Here is a 15,679-nt window from a genome sequence, read left to right as displayed (position 1 = left end):
CCACCAGCAGGTAAATGATGGGCATTACTGAAACTCTTGTTTGGGCTCTTAGTGAGAATGATTTCCCTCAAGTCTTCTGAAATAATGTCGGGTGTGGGAGGGGAGTCCATTCTGCAGTCCGGGAGTCGTGACAGTTTTCCAGAGTGTGAATATTAGACCGTGACGTACGTAAACCTACAGGAAACACCTGTGTGCCTCAAACGATTTTGGCTTCGATAAGGGTCAGATCGATCGACGATGGCACACCAAAAAGAAAAGAGATTTCGTTCAATGACAGACATGCGATAAAGTAGGTTTTCACATGAAGGAAACTCTTTAAAGGCGAGGGGTGGATAGTTCAAAACCTGATTTGATTGTAGGTAACACACTTCCTAAAAACTCCTCCCACTCCAATTGGCATGGGTGTTACTGTGCATATTAGTTTTTTTTGTAATCGTAGTGGTAGATAAAATGCAACTGAATAGAAAGAACAAAATATATCAAAAGAAAGATAACAGGGGTTATTGAAGAATACAACAAAAAGGAGGACTCCAAATGTCTGGTTATATTTTAATATGATCATACAAGGGATAGAGGTCAACCAAAAAATGATATAATGTGAACAAAAAATTTTAAGTAACAAAAAAGTTCAATAAAAACAGACAGAAAAGCACTGATTTTAAACACGTTTTACTGTATAGCAGTCTGTAGCAAATAGTCATTACATACCCTGAAAAAGGGAGGAAGAAAGCTTTGAATGGTGCACTGACCACTGAAGCACTCGGCTGGAGAGCAAAAGGGGGGGTTGTTTAATGCTCAACTCTCTTAGCTCCGAGAGCTTTACCCTCGAGACGAGGCTGCTGTGCCTTATATGCACGAGGTTCAGTTTTTATAACGTCTACAAAGATAATCAGTCACTGCTTTTGGGTGCATAGAGGCATAGTGAGGGAGAGTCGACTCCTTTAGCAATCTCCGGTTTAAGTTTTTGAGCCTTTGCCAATGCGACCTTTTGAGCCATTGGAAACGGCAAAGCGTGGCGACCATAAGCCTGTGATGACATTATGGATTTATGCCATTGCAGTAGGTGCGAGAGCAGAAAGACCACTCAAAGTGCAGTGGGGGGAGGGGAGCGGGGGAGTTGTGTGCAACTGTATGAACAGGAAGGCAGTTTGTGTGTTGAGAGTGGTTCTGGTTATCGGTGCCTCTTGTCTGTAACTACTCGTCCAATAATTACAATCATTAACTTCTCGTATGAAATGACCCTTTGCTAATAACACAACACTTTACAGTTTCTTCAAACTAATCACTCAAATTTGCTCTTTCTAGATTTCCCGTCTTTTTTTTTTTTTCCTCGCAAAGATGACTCGTTGCCGGTAACTCAGTGCTGTTTGAATGCCACGTGGTTCAGGAGAAACAAATTCAAATGTAAAAATTAAAGCCCCAGATTAAAGAAAAGTGTTTTTTTCTTTTTTTTTTACAAAATGGCTCTCAAGTATTCTTTGTTCCACAGATAGAGGTCCCTATGGGGCTTTGGATAACTTAGAATTGGTTTAAAATCCTCTTTACAATTTTTACTATGGGATTAGGAGTGTACGGGAGGAGGGAGGGGAGGGGGGGTGGATCTTCTGCTGGTGTGAATTGAGCACACATACAAAAAAAACACGCACCAATTAAACCTGCACCCACAAATGTCAACTCTCACTAATGTGTGCATGCATAATCTCTCTCAATCACTCTCTCAAACACACACACACACACACACACACACACGCACGCTCGCGCACACACATACACACGCACACGCACACAGAGGAGGGAAAGCGGTCACCGGTGTGCAATCGAAGTTACACTTTCACATCTGAAAGCATGTCTTCTGAAAAAGATCAAACCGACAACATCTCAGCCCCCCGCCCACCCTCACTGTTGATATGTGACCTGTGAATCCCTCGGTCCGTCTCCTCTTAGGCAGATGTAATGTAGTTGTGCGGTAGCTAGCTCAACGGAGGGGTCGGGGGGGAGGGAGGGGCTGTCAGTTGGAAACATTACAGCGACTGTCCTTGTTAGAAGTTAAATTAAGGAATAAAAAGTCTGTTTTCCTAATGTCGACAAACAGAAAGTGGAATCTTCACACTAAAGCTTTCCACGGGCACTACTTGAGCTAAGATTCACCTCTTAAATGAGAATTACGCTATGACTATCATAAAAAAATCCCAACATTTAGCATAGCCTTTTTGTTGTGTGTCTGTGTGTGTTTGTGTATGTGTGTGTGTTCTTTGCCAGCTGGTCAGTCAGTGTTTTTTCGTGGTGGGTTTCTCGGCCTTTGTCCAACAGATCGAAGAATGCGAAGAATATAGCAAGAGAGTGGGGGGAGAGGAAAAACATACAGAAGAGTTGCTATATCCCCCCTATGCACCATCCTCCCCCAACAACACCCCCACCCGTGTCCATGGAGACATTATACAGGTAATGTGAGAGACAAACAGGCAGACAGGTGTAGTCCAATGAGTAGACGGCTGGTCTGCGTGGCGTTTGTCTCCGAGCTCAAGGTGGAGGCGGGTTTCCTGGGAAACTCTGTGAGGACCTAGCATGGCTGGTGACCATGCAGCAAGATGGGGGGAAGAGGGGTCAGTTGGAGGAGGAGAACAGCCGTTACAGCTCACCAGTGGATGGCGGTTGTATCCCGCTGGCCGTTTGACTGGTTTTCCTCCGGGTCAGGATCAGGTTTTTGGATGAGGACCTGAATTTTTCAGTGTCTGTCATCAACTCCACCATTTTGTCTAGGCCAGTCTCAGGAGACAAATTTTTCTCACGTTTGTTTTTCTGTTTTTGTCTTGGTGGGTTTTGTTTGTTATTCTTGACTTGCTTTAGGTTGCCGTTAGGTTTTTATTCGCCCGTTCAGATTTTTGTTTTATTGTGGGATTCTTGGATTGTTGTTAAAGAGCGATGTCATCTGGTCCGTAAGTGACCATCAACTGTCCATGTTACTGCAGTTCTCTGGGGAGGAAACAAGAAAAGAAATCGGGTAAATACAGAGACGTCACGGCTTGTAATTCAGGAACATTCAACACAGTAATGTTTTACCGTAAAGCTCTAATGTTTTAAATGGTCAACATACAGCTGCAGCAACCATTTTAAAAACTAAATTTGAGATAAATATGAGCTGTCAGATTTGATTATTACCATTGAGTCCATCCGCCTCTTGCGTGTCGAGGAAGGGTGCAGGACCCCAGACGCGCACTGTGCCGTCATCTGAGGCGGAAGCCATGAGTCCTGGGATGGCCGGGTTCCAGCTCACACAGTTAACGGTGCGTGTGTGGCCTGTTAGCTCAGCAATGGGGAGTTCGCCGCGCCGGTGCCAGATGTACACTTTGTGGTCTGTGGAGAAAAGGTGAAAGGCGACAAAACAGGCGGAGGTAAAGATATGTAGTACATGGGAGGAAATTAGACAACACTTTGATGATTATTTTTCTTATGTGACTGTACCTTCACTGCCACTGGCAATGAAGTCTTCGTTGTGTCCTCCAAAGCAGGAGTGGATGGTGTAGAAGCCCTGGGTCACACCTTGGTACTTCCTCACCAGCACCCGGTCTTGGAGGTCCCAGAGGTGTACTCCCTGGAAAAGGTTGTAGAAGAACGGACTGTAACTCCTGAAATGTGCTGCACGGTGTTTCTAAAAGCAGAGTGGCAATCTGCTTTAGAAACAAATATATTGATAATGGTGGACTTGGTGAAAAAAACTTACCTGAGTTGCTACATTTAACAAAGCTAATCTTCCATTCTTTGAAACAGTAAAAGACATGATGGGATGGTCCTCCTGAACTCTGTAAGGGACACGTAAACAAGGGAGAGGCAGTCAGACGCCGCACTGATTAATGCAAATACAGTTGACATGGAAATACTGGGTAACTTGTGGACATTGTACACTTACAATTCAACAGAATGCAAAAGTTTGGACAAACCTTAACTCATTTGTTGTGCTACAAAATTATCTATGACATAACAGATATAGCACAGAGGGCTGAGGAAGAGCTCAGTGATTGTTAGTGGTCTTTGCAATTTACTGCCATGAAGCTTAACATACCCAACAAAGCTACATAACGCAGAAACAATTACACATTAGTGAAGCAATAAAAAGACTTTGAAACTGTTAACAGTTAACAATCTTTCTTTTAGATCATTTTGATGTGCAACAATCCTCTGTTAATTAGACATCTGCTGGAAATCGCATGAGGTCATCAAACTCTGATGATTAAGTTGATTCTCCCTGACAAATCCTACAAAGCAAAGAGGAGAGTCAGGGAGATGTCACTCAAGCACCAGTGCTGAGATGGGCTCTAATCAGTTAGATTAAGTGAAACCACCTGTGCTGTAGACACTAACCAGGTGTCCATCTAAATGTAGTGAAAATGTATCAGTATTTTTGAAAAAACATCAGAGGAAAATGCAAATGTATGTGCTTTCCGTCCACTGTTAATATGTGAATATCGGGATTTTGTTCATCAAGATCAACAGCAGATGGCGTTATAGCCCCACTCAGATACCATTATACCATTGACGGAGATGAAGAGGGAGCAATGAGATGATGTCATTACAAGAGCTCCAGTCAAACCTTGAATGGTAGGAAAACATTTTAGGAAAAGTGACACAAATAGGGGTTTTATGCTACTTTCATGTATTAATCTGAAAATTGCAGTCTTATTTTGGCTGCTGCCATTTTCTGACTCATTAATATTTCCAACCCTGCCAAACATAGACACTTAACTGCAATATTTCTTCTCAGGTTTTGTGCACAAACGTGCATAAAATGGTTCAATGGAAATCCAGCTAAGGACTGGGCAGTGGCTTTAATTCTCCAACTCATTATGCTCTCATTCACGAGCCATATGTGCTGTATTTCCAACTAATAGTTGAACCTTAATCTAGACACAACAACAGTACAGGGACTAGAAGCTGACACGTACATGTTTCTGTCCGTAAGGTCCTCGAAGTTGTACCCCCGGATACGTTGGTGGGTGTCCGAGGCCAGCACTGCTCTGCCATCACCCAGGCACCACAGGCACTGCACCCTCACGCCCTCCCAGGAGTCCAATAGGTTGCCGTCCAGGTCCTGACAACACACACAGCAGACCTCTCATCTCCCATTCCTCACAGGCATGGCAACCTTGTCTAACAAGAGGGTTTATAAGAGGATCTTTCCTTCTGCTCAGGCACGAATGAAGACGAAGACGCAGAATTTTAAGTACATGTAAGGTCAAACTGCTTTTCTTCTTCTCAACATGATATTCTTCGACACCTAACTCTGAGCCTTTTCTGCAGTTTTACAGCTTTTTAAAATATGTCAAATAAATCCATACTGAACATGAACAACAACGCAAAGTTTATGTGTAACATAGATACAAGTCTTCACCATCGTTCCAACAAAATGTGATAAAAAGACACATCCTTATGGGTTCACTGAGTTCGTGGCTGGAAAATCAATACGCGCAAAGATCCGATTACCTTGAGGCTGCCTGTTTAATGTCAGCGCAACACATAACAGCTGCTATACATATACCATGACTCATATAGTGTCTTCCCTTTTTTTTTTAAACCCCTCTCCACTGCAAGCCTCCTGCACCTTCAAAGACATTCAGCATTGACCGAAAATAGATGAAGAACACAGAGATGATACATGATTTCTGAGAGGAAAATGGATCTTAAATGTTGGAGGCATTTAGTCTTACAAACACACACGGTTAGTTGAAAATAAGATGGGAAAAATGACTTACACATTGATAAAACTGTCCCCTTTGTCCTCCTGTAACAAAGCGTTTGCCGTCGGGGTTCCAGGCCACACTGGTCAGACTGTCCTCATGGGACTGGGACATTTTGGTCCGCAGCTCCCCCGTCTGGTCACCGAAGGGATTGTCAAAGACAGTAGAAAAACAGAGGAGGAGAGAAAAATAGGGGGGGAAGGGAGACAGCGAGAAGAAACATTAAGTAAGAGTGGGGGGAGGGGTGAGTTGAAAGAAATGAAAGGGGTGGGGAAGGGATGGGAAGGGATGGGAAGGGAGGAGAGGTCATTGAGTACACACAGCCTACAGAGTATCTATGGGAGGCTTCGAGCCATTCTTCTCTTCTGCTTGTTTACTGTAATTTGAATCAGACATCTCAAGGTTTTTGACATCACTCATCTCTGCTTTTGTACACATCATCACAGTCTTGTTCTCATTTAAAACGGGGCTGGCATATCTTAGATTAAGATGTTTCACCTGTATAGGATTATGTAAAGATAAAAACAAAACAGGTGTGTATAAATGTTACCTGAACATTCCAGAGCCACAGTTCAGAGCAGTCGTCAGGTCCACAGGCGATCAGGTAGGTGTCATCGGGACTCCAGGCTAAGTAGGAGACGCCATATGCATGACCCTCCAGGGTTCGCAGCAGCTTCAACTGGTGGCTCTCCTACACAAAGACAGGATAAAGAGGATTATGATAAAATTAATTTAGACACATGAAGGTTTAGGCCTCCGTTGGCAGGTACTAGGATTACAAGGTTTCAAACTGAAGTCAACCAAAGTGCACGTAGGTTGGCAAGAAATTACATGACATTAAAAATTCAGACATATTCCAGAATTCACTTCAAAGGTGTAACTGAGTATGGTGTGTGTGACAAATTCATTTTCCTCATGTCTCAGGGGCACTAGAGTTAAACCAGCCTCTAAGAAGTCTTTCCGACATGAAAGAACCTGGAGGACGAGCCATTTCTATGCACGGACTTGGTCCTGGGGGTCTTATTTAGTAGACATATAAACATGTGAACACGCACCAGTCCTGTTTCCCCTTACAGAGCGAGAGAGGACCAACCAAATGTAAATGTTAAAGATGCAATGAATTTATTCTCACGAAAACATCTGACAGAATGACAAACTTCTAACTTGAAACATCTAAAGGCTTAAGAGTGGTAACTTTAACATTTCTGTAGATAATGTTTCATAATCTGAGACAGAAAAGTGCTTAAAAGAGCAACATGCATAAAATATGGCCCTAAAGGTTTAGAGCATGGGAAATTCTAAGATGTACGATACACTTTTCAGAAAGTGAAGACAAACCTGCCTGCAAATGTAAAAAGCCCAGACCGCTACATTCCTGGAGGGTAATTTAAGCCGTGGAGTAAATCATAAAAAAAGAGGTGGTGTGTGTTTATTCAGGCATTTCTCACACTCACCGGGTCCACTTGCCAAATTATGACAGTAGTGTCTTTGGAGCCGGTTGCTAGTTTGGTGCCGTCGTTCGAGAATTTGCAGAACCACACTTCATTACAGTGCTCTGTCAGGATCTGCTGGGTGTAACAGGGGAACTGTTTCCTGCAACACAGAAAGAATAAAGGTTAAAATCTTCATTGTGCAAGTAGGTCTTCCTAGTTTATATAACCAAATATGCAACAGAGGAAAGAGGAAATTATAATTGTTCAGACTTATGGAAACAAGAAGAGTAGTGCAGCCGTAATAGGACAGTAAGATGCTAGGCAAAACAAGGCTTTCAATGCCTCAACATAACAGATTTATAACAACAGGAGGTCAGCTGAGACATAAACATTCGATGCTGCAGTATGATAATCTAACGCTGAGGTCTCATGGGGCAGCACCAACCTGCTGCAGACGTGATCGAGGAGGAGAGAGACCGAGTCCAGGCTACTGTCCAGCTTGGTGTTGTGATAGAGGCAGCGGTCTCTCTGCAGCTCCACTGCTTGCCGCAACAGTGTCTGCAGCCGCCGCGGGGGCAGCATCACAGAGGGTGGCAGGTACGCTACAACAGATAAAAGCAGAAAAATTCAAACCCTGGGTATAAGTTATGTGTTTTGCAGCATTGTCGTCATGCAACATGTGCGTCATCTATGCAAGGTCACTGTATGGACATGTCTCCTCACTCTGTAGTTTGTCCAGCAGTCGGCAACGCGAGGCGGTGCCTTTGCCCTCCCACTCTGCCTTTGCTCTCAGATCCTCAGCGTGGCTACACATTAAGTACCTGCAGGAAGACACAAGCACACAGCTCAAGCAACACAACACACACGGGAAGTGTTAACAAATGCAATGAGATTATCACAATTAAAATACAAGCAAAAATAGTCAGATAATTCTGAATAGTATATTGGTAATGGCCACTTCACCCACTACAGATTAAATACAAAAGTAAAACAAACATGTAATGAAACTTTAGATGTCTGAAATACAGTATGTAAAGGAACACTGTGGGTTTAATGCAGGCTTCATTTGTGAAATGAAGTGACTGAGATGCGAAGATGGAGCCAAGGATAAATCTAGATGGAGCCGACTGATTGACCTCAGACAGGTGGCAGATCAATAAATTACTCTGCCAATTGAGTGACAGACTATTAAAACAGGCAGATTTGTAGACAGTGTTGAGTGATCAATGCACACAAATTGATAAGAGAACGGATCAAAAGAATGTGTTTGTTGACAGCATTGATCAGAACCTGGATTAAATAATCCTATGGCTACTGACGCCCCTATGCTGTATGTCAGGAGAACAAAAGGATACTATAATATGCATATTGGACAACCAAATAACAAAACTACAGATCGTTGAGGAATACTGAACCAAGCCATAGATTTCTGACATGTCGCAAAAACAATTTCAATTAGCGCAATATAGGACAAACTCAGCTGTTAACACTGAAACTCATTTTTAAAGGCAATCGATTATCCTCCATAAGGATAGACATACATCTCTATCAAATCATGTCATCACATCATCATACTCTATATTGTATTGATTAACAGTAGTGTGACAACACTGAACTTATATAATGGATTTGACTGGTTAAAAACAGTCCTGCAACATGAGAGATATGTTCCATTACAAACACTAACCAGCCTCCATTAAAGACCGTTTCCATAGTTGGGTCACCACCAGTTGTGGGAGCTGAATGATTAGAGATTACAGAGCTATCTGGGAGGAACATGGGTATAGACAGGGTGAACGTTCCTGCTGTGAGACAGATGGAATATAAAAAGTAAACAGTACCCGCTGAGAACGTGAATGCGATCTGTGTTGTATTTCAGTGGCGTCAGCTCTCCCCGGAGCACCTGTAGAGCCTCCAGGACTTTACCGTCCTCCAGATACTCGAGGTACTTCTGCTGCAGGAGCAGGAACTTCATACGCTGAGGAGAAGACAAAAAAAAGAGATTTTAGAAAAACTGAAGAGTGAAGTATGACAAAATTTCAATTCAATATTCAATTTGACATTGATAAGAAGGGACTTTATGCACTGATCCAACAACAGCTGGTCTACTGAAGGACATAAAATGTTTTCCCATTTCTTGGGGTCATCTCAAAAATAAATCACCATAGAAACATACTGTTATTCGCCACCAAATTTCAAAATAGTGGGAGCATATTGCAGGCAGCATGTTGTCATTAACATATTTATAGATGTGCCCAAGACATATGGCAACGTCAACATCAATAGCCTGCCTCCTTGAAACAGAAGACCACTGGCTGGTATTTACCAGTTGCTATTGCTGGTTAACATTTGTGATAATAAGAGTCTCTGTCTTATCTCAGGTATGCAGTAGGAGCCGCAGCCCCGCCAACGGCTGCACAGAAATTCAAGAAAACATCCGCCCACAAAAGGTCTACAAATAATAGCACACAGGCATCTCCTAACACCCCAACTAGGCCCAAGATAGAGCCTACCCGAGCTGCAGGAGAAGTCATGTTGACAATGACAACACTAACCTGCTACAACTCAAGATCTAAAATGGCTACCCACATCGAACATAGAGCTGAAATTCAACGGCTGCAGCCATTATCTCAGCAACCCAACTGGTGATGGCAGTTAGGCAGACTTCTAACACAGAGCAGCAGAGACACACAGGACCACGTCTGAAGCTCATCTTGTCTGCTAATTAGCACGCTAGCTGGGGCTCATTAGCCAGAAGTGAGTCCCATTTCCAAACTAAGAATGTAATGGGCCATCATAAAAGTCTTCCCAGTGTACCATTTCGGCAGTTGGTATACAATACGTGTACTTATATTATGTTTTACAAGAAATAAAACAAGACATGCAGAGTGAATCAAATCAAACTGACAATTTCTAATTTGCAAGAAAGCAAGAAGAAAGCTTTTTTCTGAAAATGTTAAATGTAGAAGTTGTTCCTGGAACCATCTTTCTACCATTCACTATTAGTAATATTGTTTTCCAGCTGCACACACCATACTTATAAAGATCAACACTACACTCAATAAACAAGCATGCACACTAAAAATGTAATCACTTTCTTAGTTTGTATGCAGCACATACTCAAGACCCTGTCAGTGTTACTGTGTAGCGTGGAACTGGGACACAGCTATGCTCACACTCTTGCTATAAAATCTGAATTAAAGGATTTTTTTTAAGTGACATTGACATTTAAGCTTTTTAGAAAGTCCAGTAAATATATGATAGTCATTTTTAACACTTAACATAACATAAATCAACATTTTAATTGATTGAAGTACCCCTCCCATTTGTTTTTTTCACATTTTCAATTGTGAGAATGATACAAATTTAATAGATATCTTAACGTGAGACATTCTTTACGAGATATAATGGTGACCTGGTTTTATACTATTTGAAACATTTCTTTTGGGACTTTTTATTGTCTATCTCTTGAAATACCATCAATACGATACATGGGTAACAGGTTAATATCAGCTGGCCAATCAGAAGAGCTCTTGTTGCATGAGAAAGACAATAAATCAAAAACTGTAAAGTCAAACCACATGTTGCTTAAAAACAACAGACGCACACATATCATACATCTAATTCACTGCCTGAGGCTCCATCCAGAACATTATAGCTTTCAGTGTCACACAACAAGAACCTGCGGGCCGCCATTATAGCGGTACCATTCCAGAACCTCCAGTTGTGCCTCCTAACTGACTGAACTGTCATTCAGCTTCAGTTCAGGTTTGGGCAAGGGGAGCTTACCACAATAGCATTGGGAGAATGCATCAGTGCTCTCAGCTCATTGAGATCATTCTCAGCCTGGACCAAAACAAAGGGAGGGTGATGGAGGGGAGAGACAGAGAGAGAAATGGTTAGCTCAGCAGTTTCCATGCATACACAGAAAAAAAAAACACTAATCACATGAGCAGTAATATATTGTAGGTCTTGTGGTCAGTTTCTTGTTTAAGATGAGTCAGTTGGAGGCAACATCCATGCGCTGTCAACATAATTATAAATGACGACTTAATGCCTCCATGTCTCTCATACAATTCTGGCCTCTTTTACTATTTTGCCAGTATAAAAAAATACATTTCTGGACACAAATCACAAATCAGTGGTTGGTTTACGACTGGTTTATAGAGAGTACAAAAACTACCCAGCACACCCAAAAATGTACCGCTATTTGGCTCAAGGCTGTTGTTTATTTTCCATCCTGCATTTCTGTTATGGGTTCATTATTCCAAAAGATTCACAAGACCGTTTTTAATAAGATGTGTGCTTTTTATGGTCCTCGGCTCTAAAATGCTGGAATGAAAGTTATTGTGCAGCGAGAACAGGGTGATCCTGCTGACAGTGTTGATATAAAAGCCAATTACATAAAAACTTCTGAAAATGTGCGCTAATATAAACCTAATGTTTTCAAATTCCACATTATCGGGACTAATGGAGCTCTCGTAATTCAGCAATAATGCTCTGCTGTGCTTTGAGTGCACTGATAAACCTTAATTTTTTTACTTTTTATGATGATGTGCACATGATGAAGCATGGGCCTCGTTATTTTGTTATAAAGTTACAGAAAATGGTTGGCTAGACTTTTTAGGAGTCATACTAATACCATGAGCAAAAACGAGCAGTTTTATTTGACCACATTCTCTCACTAAAATGCAACGCCAGTCGACTGCCCAAACATTCTTCTCAAACCACCAACTCAGAGCTTTAAATATTAATAATTATAGGTAGAAATATTGTTTTGACAAATACAATCCATGACATTAAATACATGAATTCTGCGCTTGACAACTACGCGCCCTAAAATGACTAGTTCCTGAGCCAAATAGCACTTTAACAGTATGGTCAAGAAAATACTTCCTTAAGAGTTACTAATAGGGAATTGGTTGAGCTTGTGGAACTATGGCAGACCACTTTAAGCACTTTGCTTATCCTTTCCCAGGCTTCCTTCAACGATTCCTAATAGGAATCATATTTGCTTTTGTCTGTAAGTCACATGAGAGGATCTGAGATATGCGTCAGCTGGTTTCTCGACCAAAGAAGCTCTTCATCTTACAGTAAAATACGGACGACAGAGCACTCGGAGGGTCAAATCAAAGTAATTCCAGACCAACCTTGTCCCACTCTCCTTCCATGACATGGTTGCGGAACTTGGTAGCTGAGGGATGTTCCAGTCTGCAGCCTGATTCCTGCATCAGCAGGTCGACTGTCTGACTACAGAGACACAGAGAGAGAAAGGAAGACAGGCAGACAAAGTTAGTCCGACATCTAGAAAGCAGAGGATAACTTTAATCATTTAAAACTTAAGATCAAGTACAAAGAGAATATCTGAGCAAGGATTATGTAAATGTGAGGTCATCATTATGATGATGAAAAGTTAGCAAATGCATATGAAGTGTCCATTTTAGGCAGACTAATAAACTCTTCCTTGTTATCTAATCACCCGTGGCATGTGGCTGTTGTGACTTGGCTGTTTACAAGGTGGGATATCTGCAAGAATAATTTTTGGCAGGGGGACAGTATCAACCACATTTGCTGACATTAGCATGAAAGCAATTTCAAGACCTACAATGTCTGGAGGACATTCAATCTGCGGCCAGTAGGAGGTTCAATAACATGAGCAGTTCACATCATCCTCTCAGCCTGTCAACCATGATGAACCATGGCCATCTGTCCAAACACCACCTCTCTGCTGAACACACTTCACCAACACAAACAGGTCCGCTGAGATGTGTGTGCGTGATAATGAAAGTGGGTTGGGGACGGGGGTGGCTGACACCTCCAGCATGATGACATCATTCTCAGGTATCAATGGAGTGGCGCAGCAGCAGCAGCAGCAGCAGTGTTGAGCCTCTCATCCAGCTGGCCACTGCTACACTGATTTCTCTTGCATTTCCCCAGCTGAAACGTAAGGGGCTCTGTTTCATACCAGGCAATGCCATGTATCCCCCCCCTGACCCACCCTCTTTGTAAACATAGCGATGCTCTGCTGGCTTTTTATAATGCCCTGTAATGGCAGATACACTTTCTCAGCTGGATACCAGAGAGCTGCGGATGTCTGGGCCATCCAGCAGGGGCTACCACAGCCACTCTGAAGAAGAGGGCTAGACATGGATTTCTTGAAAAACCCCACTATGCTATTATTAGATTCAAACACAGGCTACCATCTCAAACAGCTGGTAGAAAGCGCATTCTTCAGCCGCCATGAAACCGACAGATTCTGCTCAATTCAAGGAGCAACTGTCGCCCACGGTACTGACTGCTGTCTTTAAATAAATACATGCCCCAACACATGCACGTCCAATCCCTGCGACTGGCTGTTGACACATCGCCCCTGACAGTGGCAGATAAATAAAAGCACTGATCTATGGGGAAAGTTTAATGTTTATGTGATAGCTGTATAAAAGTGAGGGGGGAGGATGATTGGATAATTAACAGACTGGCTCGTAATGACAGCTCAAGACGTGCAGAGGGTGCACTCTGAATACTAAAATAACCAGGACAGTTTTCATAACCATGCTAGTTATTATTACAGTATGGCCGACCTATTAATGATCTGCCCACACGCTCTTGTAAAAAAAACACCCAAACAATCCATGTTATTTTTCCCCGACGCAGCCAAGCTGGAGAAAAAACACCAACCAACCTAAACATTGACAACCCGCACATTAACATTTCCTCCGCATTTTTTTTTTTTTTTACCCCCGCAAACGCAAAAATGCGCACTGCAAACTCGATAATCCTGCTCGCACCTAATAAAGAAGCTAAATCCAGTTTCTCCGATCGCATGACATTGATTTCATGCTCGGGAAACCACAACAAGACAGCCGATCCTGTCTTCCTCTTGATTAAAAACGTTACTAACGTTAGATGATGTAATGCTTTCTGCCTCAGTACGGACTCAATAACGTTAATTATCGCATCATGGCGCCACTGGCACACACAACAAGCTTCAGCTCAACACGGGCTTGTTAAGATGCCGAGTGTTGGGCTGTGTTTTATGTCTGTGTTGAGGCTTTTAATGTCAGCACACAGCACTTCAGCGCAGGCTAGTGCTGTTAGCTCTCAAGCTAACTGTTATTGTGCAAGATGGACCCCTTCTTTCTACCAACTGCCGAGCTCAGAGGCTAACTACCCCATCCCCCCATGTTTGTGTCTGTCAAGCGCACTAATAGCGCTTCTACCAGCTGCTGGTTCGCAGTTTTCGCATGTCAAACACCCGTAATGTTAATCACACTTCATGCCTTGAACGCTAACGTTGGGTGTATTTGTAGTTTTTTTTTTTTCCTCCACTTTCAAGAAACTTACTTTAGCCCTAGTCCGTGGAGATGTTGCCCTATTAATCGTATGACATCTTCCTCCGCCTGCGATAGTCGTTTTTTCTTTTTCAACGAGCCGACCTCCGAGCTCGAAGCCGTAGCCGAAGTCCCCGAACCGGGACCGGTTGAAGACCCGTTACTGGTACCGACGCTATTCCCGTTGTCAGTGCTGGAGAGAAGCCCATTAGAATGGGTTCCGCCGGCCGAGGATGACTCCCCGTTTTGTGCGCTGTTCAGGCAGGAGAGCTCTGAGGATTCTTGTCCCTGTCCTGCTCCGTTTGCCTGCATGCTGCTGCTGAGGTTGTTGACGATACTTCGGTTAAAGTGGATGGCAGTGGTGGCTTGTGAGTGTGTAGCAAGTCCTAAGACAACTCCGGACAGGCCTGTTACAACTGCTGAAGCCCCGGGCTCTCCTGCTCCCTCCGCCGCCGAGGCTCGGTGCTTCTTCCGCGGGGGCGGCGACGCTCCGCCGGTGTCCGAGTCGGAGGAGGAGGAAGCGGAGGCCAGAGTTTCCTCACCGAGAGCGGCCGTGGTTAGAAGCCGGCGGAGCTCCGGGTGGGAAATGAAGGTTAAGTTTCCAGTTTTGAGGCCTCGTTGTCGGGCTCACAACGGACTGTCACTATGGAAGCGCTGTCAGTTAGCCCGTTATTGTTGTTGTTTCTCTCAAAACAGCTGCAGCTCTAATGGAGTCCTGACGCCTTGACGTAACCGGAAATTCCTACACTACCAGGCTTCCGGGTAGAATTATAATCCATGGGTGGCGCATGAGAACCTAGTTAGCATAATAATTAACTGATAACAATAAAACACCACATTAAAATTCATTTGAATGTCTCCTGAGACTTACCGTTAATATAACCGTAAATTCACATTTGCATATAGTGTGAGTCTCATACTGACTCTCCGCAGGTTCATTTCTAACTGAACGTCTCACATCGTAATATGTTACGTCGACCCAAATTAATTATCTCCTAGAATGAGCCTAAATAAAATGTAGGTAGAAGGTTTTTGATCGAGGCTTTGACACATGATTATGTGCACATAAAAATAAAATAAAAGTAGCTAGTCCTGACCAGCCTATATTTAAAGCAGGGCTGTAAAATAAAAATTGGTGAACTACAAGAGTTCACTGCCCAAACTGTACACTGTAATGTGACTA

General features: G+C 43.0%; 1 protein-coding gene across 1 annotated transcript; it reads right to left on the bottom strand.

The window, feature by feature from the left end:
* Positions 1 to 535: 535 nt before the first annotated feature.
* On the bottom strand, positions 536 to 15,117 carry LOC311271302 (WD repeat-containing protein 26). The gene is made up of 14 exons (XM_084376912.1): positions 14,510 to 15,117; positions 12,316 to 12,415; positions 10,955 to 11,011; positions 9,007 to 9,143; positions 7,889 to 7,986; positions 7,611 to 7,767; positions 7,187 to 7,325; positions 6,283 to 6,423; positions 5,748 to 5,867; positions 4,941 to 5,086; positions 3,722 to 3,800; positions 3,463 to 3,592; positions 3,160 to 3,354; positions 536 to 2,973 (listed from the first exon to the last, which is right to left on the bottom strand). The coding sequence occupies exons 1-14, from the start codon at positions 14,806 to 14,808 to the stop codon at positions 2,948 to 2,950; spliced, it is 1,824 nt and encodes a 607-aa protein (XP_084233038.1). The 5' UTR covers positions 14,809 to 15,117; the 3' UTR covers positions 536 to 2,947.
* Between the last annotated feature and the right edge of the window lie 562 nt (positions 15,118 to 15,679).

Source organism: Pagrus pagrus (genome assembly GCF_965226575.1).
Source record: "Pagrus pagrus genome assembly, chromosome: 16".
NCBI classification, from domain to species: domain Eukaryota; kingdom Metazoa; phylum Chordata; class Actinopteri; order Spariformes; family Sparidae; genus Pagrus; species Pagrus pagrus.
This window is presented reverse-complemented; position numbering and strand designations above follow the sequence as displayed.